Source organism: Halichoeres trimaculatus, unplaced genomic scaffold (genome assembly GCF_033239565.1).
Source record: "Halichoeres trimaculatus isolate MK-OKI-2021-1 unplaced genomic scaffold, fHalTri1.1 fHalTri1_scaffold_4, whole genome shotgun sequence".
NCBI classification, from domain to species: domain Eukaryota; kingdom Metazoa; phylum Chordata; class Actinopteri; order Labriformes; family Labridae; genus Halichoeres; species Halichoeres trimaculatus.
In genome coordinates this window covers 24,289,912-24,303,779 of record NW_027437182.1, presented here as the reverse complement: position 1 = coordinate 24,303,779, position 13,868 = coordinate 24,289,912, and the positions used below count along the sequence as shown (strand labels likewise).

Below are 13,868 nucleotides of genomic sequence, written 5' to 3'. Positions count from 1 at the left end.
AGGGTGAAAAGGTGTCAGTTTCATGGTTATTTAATACATTTAGACAACTCACAGTTTTAATTATTGAATTCTATCAAACAAGGTTTTGTTTTAATGTAGGTAGTTTATTAAAATGAGTATGTGTTTACATTTCCTGAGAAAGTTGGTTGTCATCATTGTGCATACGCATGGTCCAAGGAAGTTCTCTTGTTGTTCGCAGTGCAATAGGTTCAAGCACATGCTCACTGTTTGTGAATGAGGCCCAGTGTCTCAGAATCAAAGTGTAGGGACCAAGTCATTCAACTGCTGTGCTGGCATTCAAGGTAGGAACAGGAGGCTCTTACAACCTCTATCTGAATGTGTAACTCATGAGGGAAGTGGTTCAGCTTGTGATTACCTCCCAGAGGTTATGGCTGAGTTAAATTCAGAGAGAAAGAAGCAGTGCATAGCATCAGAGCTAGCAGACTGGAACAGCGCTGTGCTGCAATATTAATCACACACTTGAACGTAGATATTACACCATTGTGGGTTCAGAGTTCAGTTTGTGGAATTCTGTTCAGGTGCTGTTGTGTAATTGCAGTGTGTGAACGTCTTCACAGGGGCAAGATGGGATCACTGTGAGCAAGCAGAACAGGCAAGGCCAAACGGTGTTGAATGTGATGAGTTCGTGAATGCAGAGCTTCAGCTGTGTTTCCCCAAACTGTAACGCAATTTGAAACCACACATTAGGATACGAATGTTATTCGACTAAAGGATCAATATCAAAGTTGAAAGTGTTGTTGGTGGAGCCGTGCTTTTTTTGTGGAATAACAATTTCAGAACAGATTGTTAGAAAAACATATAGACTGATCTTAAAACACATATACTTTTGATCTTACTACAAACACGTACACTTTTGTTGCTTGGCGCCGCCCTTTTGGCCATGGCTGCCTTTTGCAGCAGCTCTCTCTTCTTTGTCTGTTTCTTGTAAATTTTTTTGTCTCTTTTTCGTAATCTTTGTATTTGGAGTGGATCATTACTTTGTATGGTTCATTTGTTGGTCATGGACACCAAACTTTTTGTGGCTTCAGTGATATTTTTACTACTTTTTCTCCTGTGTTTGTCTGGAGATCCTACATGTAACCATGGCTGCATTGTTTACATGTGAACTCAGCTGTTAGCAGCCTGTAGCATGTCAAAGCTAACTGGTGTAAGGCCTGATGTTTTCCCACAAGGTGAGGAGAAGAAGGTGAGGACGACGTGCTGGTTCTCAGGTGTGAGCTAAGAAGTGATGACATGGACCTGTCCTTCCATCCATCGTTATTGGGAACATAAGATCTATCTCCAATAAGATGGACAAGCTAGCTGTGCTAACCCAGCAACAGAGGGAATACCAGAGGGCAGAGTAGCATCATGCTATTTACAGATATGGCTAACGGGGCTAACATCAGACACCAACGCCACATTGGAAGAGTTTCACCTGCTGTGAGCAGACAGGATCCAGGAGACAGAGATGGAGCATGACTGAAGAAGCTCAGTCCTGGACCCTGTGGAGGTGGAGGCTGGCTGAACTGGACAATAATGGACAAGCTGTCATCATCTATTTTCTTATGAACCTTTTTGCCATTTCTATACACTTTCTTAGTTTTTGTTTTCTTGATTGCTGCTGTGACTTCAATTTCGTTGTACTTGTTACAATGACAATAAAGTTATATTCTATTCTATTCTATTCTATTCTATTCTATTCTATTCTATTCTATTCTGTTACAGCAATGTTTACCAAAAAAGGGAGGGCGGGGCGTATCACACTTATTTCTTGCCTAGTCAAAGGCAATGCTCTAGTCTTTCTTTCTTGTATGTCTTACATTGCTCCCCTCTGTCTGCATATTGTTCTGATTGTCTGTATTTGCATGTTTCCCTTTTGCTTCATCACAGAGGATATATCAAAAATGTCTATGTTGCTGTCACTGTTTTTTCAGTGTTAAATCTTCCTTTAAAGCAGTCTTTTGTTTTTGCTTCTGGCTTTCATCAATGTTTTCATTTGTCTCCTTTTTTCCTCCTTTAACTACATGTATCTTTTCATCCAGACTCTTATTCATCACAGCCTGATGAAGAGCCTGCTGAGGAAACCAGTCGATGGTCTAGTCTAAGAGAATCTCATGTTCCCTGCTACTTTATGCACACAGACACACACAGACACAGACACACACAGACACACAGACACACAGACACAGACACACACACACACACACACACACACACACACACACACACACACACACACACACACACACACACACACACACACACACACACACACACACAGACATGGACACAGCCTGACACAGTCCAGCGCGGGGGAGTTGTGGTTTTGAGTCTGTGAATGAGGATCACTGCCTTGGAGTGAGCTCAGGTGAGCGGCTCAGAATGTTTGAAGGTAAATGTCACAGAAAGTTCCTCAAAACCGTAATCAGACATTTTAAGGGAAGTCCATGTAAATTTGGATGCCTCAGCTATAGCAGCAGCTGTGACTTTTCACCCTTTTGTTCAGTCTTACAGTCACAGCAGAAGGTTTATGGTGATTACTGGGCTTACAAGTGACTGAACAGAGAGGCTTTTTTCTCTGGGATGAATTTTTGACCTTTAAAAACGGTTTTCTGAGTGAAACACAGTCCAGGCTACTAAATAGACTTACAAAGGAGTGGGTTGGCTGAGGCCACAGTTTATTTTTTATTTGACTTGACTTTGTAGCAGTGGTCCTGGATTGAGCGCCATCATGCAGAAAAGAACAGTAATTGGAGAAATTTCCACTTCACCCTTTTGTGGCCATTTTTCCAAAACCACTTTTAAGATTTAAAAAAGGGGCTACTCTCTAAAAGAAAGGAACTAAAACTTTAGTAGTGATTACAGCTAAGGAAGAGTTTATAAACCAGACAAAAAAAAAAATAATGATAGAAATAAAATTCAGTGATTTATTTTTCTTGGTTGAAACAAGGACAAAGAAGAGAAAGAAAACACAATACAAGAACAACAAAGAGAATCATTAGAGAAATGATCACATGTAAACACAGGGATAGCCTTGAATTCAACATTGTTGACAATGTATTTAATTACACTGTCTCAACCACTTGCCAGCAGGTAGCATTAAGAGTCAGGGATAATGAACAGAAAATAAATATAAGATCCTGAGAGTGGAGCAAGAACCATGCAGAGCCAGGCAACTAACCGAAGATATAAATATCCAATGATGATTTATTGATTTGATAATTATGTATATTCGTCTGATGCAAAGAAAAAGTTGACTTATAAAAGTCTTTGACTATTTTTTTTTTGTTCTTTTTTGCGTCACATAAACAACTGACCACTTCATCCATGTATCATTACGATGTTTTTCTTGAAGAATAAGGACTTTTTTCTCATAATATCACATCTTTATTTACACAGCACTATGATGGAATCTGGAATTATAATGTTATTCTTTTCAACTTTACACAGCATAACTTTTTATCCACGCAGCATTGAAACTTTGTTCATAAAGGGTTATGACTTAATTGGTACTACAGGACATCCATATTCTCACAGAATAACAACATATTATTATTATTATTATTATTATTATTATTATTATTATTATTATTATTATTATTATTATAGCAATATGACATTTTTCTTACTGTGGCCCTAATCCTCTTTCAGGGAAAAATGACACACACACACACACACACACACCCCCCCCCCCCCCCCCCCCCCCCCCCCCCCCCCCTTATTGGATCAAATGTTGTCATTAGCAGGTCTGGTTGACCAGAAATTGATCTGAAACACAGGACATCAGTCATCTTTTTAAGCTTTTTTGATCTTTTTTTACTGAATACTTTATCACCAGTGGTGATTCTATCCAATCCTTGGTTAGAACTTACACTGTTTGTGTTGAATATTGCTGTTCTTTCTGTTGCTGTTGTTGTTTTCTGATTGTTAGATACCTCTGACCTTATTCAGCCCTATATATCAATGATAAAGTATCCTCTACCTCTGGGCCGTTCTTCATTTGTTCCTAACTTGTTACCTATACTGCTCAAAGTGTCAATGCAATTTAAAAGTGTTAAATGTAATCTTCATCTTACGTAAAGCATGTCTCAATAAATGAGAAAGTAAACAGAGTTTTCAGTTTTTTAGCACAGCTGAACAGACTAAACACGTCCACAATGAATTAAATAACAGTGCTGGTTTTTGTTGCTACTGCTGTAATGGCCCATTGAACAGGGCTTTGAAAGCATAACAGGATGTCCAAGCACAGGCTGATTACATAATAAAAATATAAAACTGCTCTAAAAACATACCCCAATGATGTTTTTTGTCCCTGCTTTTGTTTATAGCAATAATATTTTTATGGATATGGATGGATGGGGATTATAAATGAATCAGAGAGCCAGAGAAATATCAGTCCCTGGTGCTGAGTTCTGCCTTATAATTTTGATAAATTGGGCAAAGCAAGCACTAAACAAGGTAAGAAACAAAAGAAACATGAAAACCAGACATGATTGTTATCTAAAAGAAGATCAGGAATAAGCAGACCTTAGTGATGGCAAGGGCGCACGCTTGTCCCCAAATCTCTATCAGCTGCTGCTGTCCAAACCTGTAGTCCTTCAGTAGCTCTGTCTCGATAGCTGCTGCTTCCCCTTTACTGTAAGACACAGAAAAAACATTGTCATTATTAAGAATTTAACCAGAATAACTGTAAGTGGAGCTTTGGGGAGTGAAAACTTTGAAGATACAACACAACAACCTGAAAAGACAGGCAACAACCTGCAGTCCTTCAAACGTCCACCAGAGGCTGACTTCAAAAGCAGAGGAAAGTGTGGTTGTTAAAACATCCTCAAAGCCCCATTAGAAGTCTTTACTCATCATTTATAATTCACCAGCAGGTATGCTCTAAAGATATGAATTATCTATAGGATGAAATAAGATGTTCTTCCAGTTTTAATGCAAAAATGCTTCACCAGCAGCAACACTTCAAAATGTACTAATGAGCAAACAGTGGGGATTTATATAACAGAGGAGAAAAGTGATTACATTGTTGTCTGAAGTAAACCGCAACTCATACTGAAGAAGAAATGTTTTTACAGCACTGTCAAAATGGTCTGCTTACACCCATACATGCTGAAGAGGCTGTCACATATCTGTCTGGGCTGAGAGAGAGTCCATGTGCCCTCTGCTGGCGATAAGAGACACTTTGAGTGTGTCAACTACCACTCATGACAAACCTCAACAGCTTCTACAAAGTGTGCTTGAGAAACTCAAAGCAAAGCAGGTGAGTTATGGTGTAGCTGTTGCTCTTTGCAGTCGCTGAGCCAGGTGTCTCCTGAATGCATGTAAAAACTCACGTTTTCTATTTTTCACTGGATGCTTCCAACTGTGACATATTTGGTTGTTCTTTGCATGGTCACTTCATAACTAGTGCAGCTGTGTGTGAGCCTGCTTGTGCTGCTTTTGCAGAGTGTGTGTGTGTGTGTGCATAACAACTGCACGGCACAGCACTGGGCAGACAGCAAGGCCAGAGCCACAGAGGTGCTCCCTCTTACAAAGCAAGACTAGGAAAATGGGGGATGGAAAACAGAGGAAAAATCAGTCCTCTGTACTGAAGTCCTGCTTTTGTTAAATGCACACATCCCTTAAACTCTACAGACCCCTGGTGGTTTCTCTCACTCCTGCAGGCACTGCAAAAAACTGAAATCCCACTGTCACATTTCAGTAAAATATATCTTTTTAGACTTATTATGAGCCACTTTTACTTCATTTCAAGTGATTTAAAGACAAATATGAGGACTGAATTGGGGTAAGTAGGGTAAGAGAAATGTGCTTGTCAAGATTAGAATAATGTCTTAATACAAGTACTTTTTTTTCCACCCTACTGGCAGATTTTTCAACTCGTTTCAAGCAATTCAGACTTCATTTTTTTCTTTAAGTTACTTGAAAAAAAAGACATTTTTCTGGACTGGTCAAGTGAATGTGGCTCATACTAAGTCTAAAAAGACATTTCTTACTGAAAATAAGACAAAAGATTTCAGTTTTTGCAGTGGGTCAATTAGAAAAAGTTAAAACAGATCAGCTTATATTTAAAAAAAAAAAAAGATGCAGCAACACTTTTTACAAGGAGTCTTCAAATTTTTTTATTTTTTTTTAATAGGATTCAGTATTTGTTTTAGTGTAAATGGAACACAGATAATTCATTAGATTGTTGAAAACCAGTGAGAGAAGATATGATGGATCAATGAGCAAAATCAATGCTTTGCTTCTAATCAGCCCTGACTCAACAGGGTCACTCAGCTGTGCTTCAGCCTCTCAAAAAGACCAAGAGCTGTTCTTTGGGTGGCGTGTGTGTGTCGTAGAAAGCATGTCAGACTGGTAAAAGAGCTGTATACAGATGAAGAGATCACCTGCATTTAAGGACATATAACTATAAAACAGAAACCATTCCAGTTTGTGATAAAAGTAGGAAGTTGTTGATCTTTATTGTTGTAATAATCCTGTGCTGTGCGATTGTTATGCTGCTTGGATCCATTTAGAAAGATCCACAGTCACCGCTTCTTTTATTGTTTTGCTTGTGCTGAACAATCAGTGAGTAAGTTTGTCTCCATCTGTGTGTTATGCCGCCTTTGTGTGTGTGTGCATGAGTGCGTTCACTCTGTGTCATTTGTCTCCATTCTCTCTGGTGACAGTTTGACTAATGCTTAGCCTGCTCTCCTTTTATGGGCTCTTATAAGAAGCAACAGTGTGTGTGTGTGTGTGTGTGTGTGTGTGTGTGTGTGTGTGTGTGTGTGTGTGTGTGTGTGTGTGTGTGTGTGTGTGTGTGTGTGTGTGTGTGTGTGTGTGTGTGTGTATGTTTATGTTTATGTTTTAGCGAGCCCGTGTATCCAAGTGGGGCTCCTGGCATTTACCTGAGTCAGTGGAGAGGCAGCAGCTGTCACCAACAGCTCACCTCAGGGATGTTTCCTGAAGCACTGAGACAAGTGATCTTTGGAAAGTTCAGCTTGGCCCTTAGGCTTTAGAGGCTTTCAAGATTTTTTTATTCTGCAAAAATGATTCAAGATAAGGATCATCCATTAAAAAAGGACGAGGGCAGTCCAGTTTTTTTAAGGAACCCTTGTTGTTGTTGTTGGACCCTGAGCCCTGGACTGATTTTATCACAGTGACAGTACTTACTGAACAGCTTGTTACTGCTGATCCTTAACAGCACTGACGGAACAAAGTGTTGTTGTGGGTTTTCAGCTCAACAGCTGCAGGGAAGCTCTGCAGCACAGGAGCACCTTCAGGACAGTGAAGCTTCATATATGTCTGTTCAATAACACTAATGGTGCTTAAAAACTGTTGAGTTGCATTCAATTACTGTTCATTAAAGTAGGCATCATTATAAAAATCTCACTCTACGGCTATCTCTGTGTCTCAGTCCTTGCAGAAGCTTGACTTCCAGTGAGTCTCAAACTACCGAGGGTTTGCTGCCTGAGAAGTTGTTATTTTTGTGTTTTCTCCTCTGTTTAGCAAGAAGTCTACAAAACTGATGGAATAAAAACGAATTAAAAATTGCATCTCTGAAATTTAACACTCCAAAACTATCATAATTATCTTCAAAATGTGTACTTTATTAGATTTGATAGTTCTTGTTAAGGCACTAATTGGGGTAAAATAACACTGGAATAGAATATTTTCTTCCTCTTTTCATACAAACATTGTGATTTGATAATGTTAATTTGATTTTCACTGGGAATTGTTTAGAAGAGATTTATAAGTACTGTTTGGAGAAATTATACACTCTATCATGAATAAAACACATCATCACAATCACTTCATGAGAAGGGATGGAAAATGATTTGTTATAATTTAATGGACATAAATGTTTATCTACTGTTTTTTTCAGTTTCTACCCAACAGCAGTAAGGGTCTTGAATAAAGGCAAAATCAATACCTCAATGTCGTCAAACAATTATAATATAACAATTATCTCCGTGTCATCAATGCACCTGAACATGGCAGCTTTTTTGCACTTTTAACTGTTTGCACTGACTAAAGGGCTTTTGCACTTGTTGCAATGACAAATACAGTTCTATTCTATTCTATTCTATTCTATTCTATTCTATTCTATTCTATTCTATTCATTGTTCTATATACAGTTGTTCTATTTGAATATTTAAATAGATTTTTTTGTAAAAGAAAAAAAATATTTAAAAAAGGATGTGGGAACATTAGCTTTGGGAACACTTTTTTCTGATCTGACTTTTGTATTATTTTACTCTTTCCAAGTAATTTAGGCATAACTTTTGTCTTGGTATCTTGTAACAACACATTTTGTTGACCCGTCAGGTAAATGTGGAGTAATCTGAAGTCTAATAAGATTTTTTTTTTTTAACTAAAATAAGACATGAACACCACTTGATTTCATTTTTCTGTGATAGAAGTGGATTATTAGATTTATCTTTATACATGAGTATATTGTATAATATAACATTATATCTGTCTGTGAGAGCATGAGTGGTGCAGCTGCAGAAAAACAGAGCCTTATTAGTATAAGCTTCTGTTGCACCTGTAGCCACAGCTTTGCAGCAACCAGCAGCCTGTCCCCAGAGAGGGAGCTGATTTCCCCATGCTGAGCACGCTGTGCTCCAGCAGCGTGTCATCTACGTACACTGTCTCACTGCTCACCTGTGATCCCGACCTGCTTAATGAGTCTGTTTACCTTCCACATGAGATAAGGTAAAATGAAACTTTAATGGCTCCTGTGGGAAAAGAAGGCACTGCAGGAGCAAATAGCACAACCATATAGAGGAAGATTAAATCATTTAGAGGAAATAGGAGGGTTGGCCATTTGAAGGCAGAGTGTGATAATTCAAAGGCTTGGGGGAAAAAACATAATCAGAACAACCTCATTAGATTTAATGTTATTTTACTTGCGTGTTTTTGAATGATATAACCTGGTAAACAAAGAGGTTAGAGCTGAAATCTACATGCAATGACAAACATGCAGGGTAAACAGAGTAAATTTAACCTGCTTATGCTGCAACGAAACACTCACAAACCATGTGTCACTGTGTTTAGGCTGCAGGCCCAAAGTGTTATTGTTTTATATAAAAGATGAACAGAAATTTAGAAGGGCATCTATTTCTCTAACCATGGGGACAAAAATAGCCACACTTCCCACCCCCTCCTTCTCACTTTGCCTAATTTCCACCTTTCCAGTGTGATTGCAGGGTGAGCCTGATTGAAATGAAACAGATTCCTGGTTTGGAGAGGAAAGAAAGGAGAGTAACACAGTATTTATCACTTTCCCAGGCCTCCTCTTTGTCCTCTTTTCTGCTCGTCATTGCTCCCATTATCCATCCATCTCTCCATCTAACACTCCAGAGTTGTTAATGATACTTTAGGCTTTTTATACACAATAAAGTAGAGAATCCAATTTTATGTCAAGGCCGCTCTTTTTCTGCTCTTTGCATCCCTTTTACATATAATTTGTGACATTTCCATGTATAATATCTTTTTTTTTTTTTTGTCGCTGTCTATTACAGCAGTGATTAGGCCTCCAATGAAGAGAAACCTTTTGTGTGCTATAGATGACGTTGTCTTTATACCTCATAACAAAATGCATCTGTTGTAATATTTTCAATCTAACCTCTCATCTTAAAGCTCTATGTATTGTCAAAAATATGCCAAAAATATATTCAAGTAAACCAATTTACTCAAGCATGCATAATAAAATCTCAAGCTAGGCTGACTTTGTTTAATTCTCTTTACTTAAAGCATGAAATAGACTGTGACTGCTGTGTGTGATCACTTCATTTTTCTTTGAATTGCAAAGCAGCCAGCAGGGGGTTGAGTTACGCTCAGTGGGTGAATGGATCTTAAGTTTTGTTCACACAGGTAGAAAAACAAATACCTGCCTTGTTATACCGTCACAAGACTGACTGTTGGATCAATTGTTATAAGTCACATTGATTTAACACAACTTGTGAATAACAGCCCAAAATAAGCTCCTTCATGTCTGAGCTTTTCAATCTTTGTGGCGCAGCTCTAGTCCTTCTTTAGAAACTTTGTATGATCTTCTCTGCTGCTTCTGATGAACTCAAGCTCAGCAACAATCAGTTTGAGATCTGTTGGCTTCATCAAACTCAGCTCAGCTTAGGCCAAAAACACCTTTAGCTTCATTGTCACTTTGGTGAGCAAATTAAACAGAAAACTATAGTCTGTCAAAGTGAAGGGTATTTAATTGAGGCTAGCCGTGTACGCCAAGATTTAGGACCTGATTTGCCTCCATCTGCAATTGAAGGTGTAACCTGATGTAACCCGATGTTGTAACTGAATGTTTGTCGAAAAATTCTGCAGGTGTGTGGTACAAACACACCTGTTCAACTGCTGCTCAGTTAAAACCAAACTAAAGTCATTAATTTCAACATGTTTTATATTTACTTATCCTGAGAGGTATTGTACAATAGTTGGATGAAGACATCCAGGAAAAATGAGCAGGCACGGTTTATGAAGTCTTGTTGGCGCTGTCTTGGGTGAATTGGTTGCATGTTTGCCAAGCCAGAATGAAATGGCCTCGTACACGTGTAGCCGGGTATTTTCAAAACAAATACCTCCATCTTATTTGATATTTTATTTTGATACATTAGTCCACACGCAGTGGGAAAACCTGTCGGTGAGTGCAACTCGAAAAATGCCAAACCTATTTTGGGCAGTGTTTTTCCGACCAGTGCCAACCAATCGGAGTGAACCCCCGTTTACCAGCGTCTACACGAAACCATGAAACCAGAGTTTTCCAAAATCTTCTCCTTGGCTCCAGTTTTCAGAAAACATCATTTTCAGTGATGTAAATCTGCAGTTTTGTGTTTAAGTGCCTAAATGTACAAAACTGTACGCTGTTTCCCAAATACCTGGCTACATGTAAACATGGCCTCAGTCAAGCCAGGTGTGGATCGTTGGGATGAGTGCATGTTAGTGGCAAGTCAACCAACGAATGAAATTAGTACAGTTATAATATTTAGATGCAGGATGATTAAATGCTGTATGAATGATGCAACATGTAGAAAAACCATGAAAATGCTATAGACCCCACTTGTTTCTCACGGTACTTACAGCATAGCCGCTAGACGATTAGGCCATGTCCACACGTAGCCGGGTATTTTCAAAAACGAGTAACCCCCCCTCGTTTGTTAAAGAAAATACTTTCGTGCACATGCAACGGGTAAATCCGCCAGTGAGTGCGGCTCAGGGTATGCCAAACACATAATGGGCAGTGTTTTCCTGACATAAAACCCATGCCAGCCAATAAGAATGAGCCCCTATCATTCAGCTGTGACATTTGAAACCCGAAAACTCTTTTCACCGGCATCCACACGAAACCATGAAACCGGTGTTTCCCAAAATCTTCACTAACACTCCGGTGTTATCAGAAAACATCCTTTTTAGTCACCAGGATGGCTGGCCGATGATGTTAATCATTTTCCATGTTAATATATCCTCCAAAATCACGTAGAGAGCTTATCTCTATGAAACTGTTTCACCAAACATTAAGTGTTGTCTTGTGAAATTGTGAAGTGGTCAGAGTACACTGTGCTCCAGGGTTATCGTCAAAAGTTGTACACAAATGTACTAATAGAGCACAGTGTCACCTATAACTATGATCACTATCCAAGCCTCTGTGATGCAGAAATATCTGTGCTGAGCTTCTTGACCTGCAGGAGCATCTCATTCTGTGCCACACGAGTGCAGGTCCACCGCTCTGCCCTTTGATCCCAAACGCCACTGATCCCAACTTATCATTCTACCCAGTTTACCATTTTCCATTTTCTTCCCCTGTCCCTCTTTGACACGCGCGCCCTCCAATTTCACCCCCCTCTGTCTCGTCCTCTCACCACTGCTCTGATGGAGGTTCGCACTTCACTGAACCAAAGTGATGGCAGAAGGCGGGGTGACAACAAGAGACACTCAGACAGGGAGAAAAACAGACACTGAGTGAGCACATGGGGGATGACTCATCCTGCTTTATTCAATCTGTTTGGTTTTTTAGCATTTTGTTTTTTCAAACACATGCGTTTTTGATCCGAGAAATGCCCTTGAGAGGAAAGAACCACACGAGGTAAATGTAGCTTTAAAACATCATATACGCCATTTCTATCATTTGATGCGTCACTTTATATCATTACCCCAAGAAAACCACATTATTATGGATATCCAGCCTCGTTTCAGCTAAGAGGTTGGTCATAATTCTGAAATCATGCTGATGGGTTGTCATGTTTTGAGCCTGTACTCTGCTGCTGGAGGATTGCTCCCCTGCCAATATAACAAGATTTTCCTCTTGCTCTCCTGCACAGTGTGAAAGCTTACATCTAAATTAGCGTGTGTCATCTCAGGACACCTTTTATCAACCGCCACACCTCCTGGAGAGGCCTCGGAAGTCATGCAGGACCCTGCTGAGAGGTGATGCAAAGAGTATAAGATGAAAAGAAGAGGGCGACAGAGAAATGCAGGATGCTTCAGACTCTGATAACTCAGAGAACACTGTTTTTGTTTTGTTTTTTTGTTTGTTTTTCTGTCAGTAAAATTGAGAATGAAATTGAAAATTACTTCAATGGAGATCCCCGCAGAGAGGGAGAGACTCGTCAGAGGGCGGTTTTCAGATAAGCAATTCATGCAACAGTGAAAGTTTTTGTCTTCAGAAGAAAAACAATTCAGTCACTTCAGGGAAATAAAATCAGAAGCAAGTGGTTGCATAAGCACATTTCAAATGAAAAACCAAACAGAGTACGAGATTAAGTCCAAGTGTGGTGCGATAAGTAACTGTGTCTCTGCAAAGCTCTCTGGCTATGTCAAAAATGCAGCTTTTGTGACGTGTGATGGGAAGAATCTGTGCGGCAGCATTGTTTTGTTCTCTAAGCCTGCATCATTATAAGGTGTCTGAAGGCGTCCAAACTCAATCAGACACCCATTTGAAAATTGCAGGAAGCACAAAGACAGCTATTACATTTTCCTCGGCTTAATTAGATGATGGGCAGGAGGATCAGGTGGCACGGCAGCGGGAGCGTCTCACGAATAGGCTCAGCTGGCAGTTAGGAGCTGGCCCTGTGCCTCCATATGCTCCCGTTCTAAGTGCTCAGCGTGAGCCTCCTCATGCCGCTCATTTCTTATCAAATCAGGAGGGCATGATTCACTTTGTTTCCAGTCTCCTCGGGCTACGATGATAGGCTGTCTGTATGAAGTATGTGTGTGTTAACAGGGAGCATGAGACACTTTCAGATCCATACAACGGTCTCCATGGCATCATTCTTCTAAATCAGTTTACCCATTTGTTCCTCGTAATGCCTAAAACGAGACAGACGTTCTTGAGATAATTCCAATCAGTGGCTCCTACATTTTGTTTTCATAACTCATGACTTCCCAAGCAGCCGTGCACCTGGAGCCAGTATAAAGAACATGGAGCCTGTGTAGCTGGAGCCACGGGAAATCTTGACCTCACAGTGTGTGTCTTTTGTTCATCCATGAGTCAGGTCTTCACTTTCAGTGGTCATGTAATCACCAAAAGATAGAGAAGATTACAAAGATAGGGGAGTTCAAGAACACAGTTTCATGCACCCAATATAAGATCACGGACACTCACACATGCTCACAGGTTACATCACCACCTTTCTCCCCCTTGTGGCCTTTTCTCCTCTCACCTATTATCCAGAACATCCATTTATAACCTCCACCTCTGCTTTAAACCCAGCAGCATCATGCATTATGAGGCATATGTTGTCACATCCAATTTATTCCCACTGAGACAGGGTCTGTCCTCCAGGTGCAGCAGGCAGAGCAAAATGGCAAACACAATTTAAAAAAAACTGCTGGCCGGTATGATCTCCTGTCTTTGAGTGACCTAAGGTTTA

The 13,868-nt window shown here is 39.8% G+C and overlaps 1 protein-coding gene across 1 annotated transcript in view; it reads right to left on the bottom strand.

The window, feature by feature from the left end:
• Positions 1–13,868, bottom strand: part of yjefn3 (YjeF N-terminal domain containing 3) — a 71,863-nt gene that overhangs the window by 18,770 nt on the left and 39,225 nt on the right. The window contains exon 2 of the mRNA XM_074669170.1: positions 4,531–4,639. Within this exon, the coding sequence (XP_074525271.1) occupies positions 4,531–4,639 (109 nt within the window). The remainder of the gene's footprint in view (positions 1–4,530; positions 4,640–13,868) is intronic.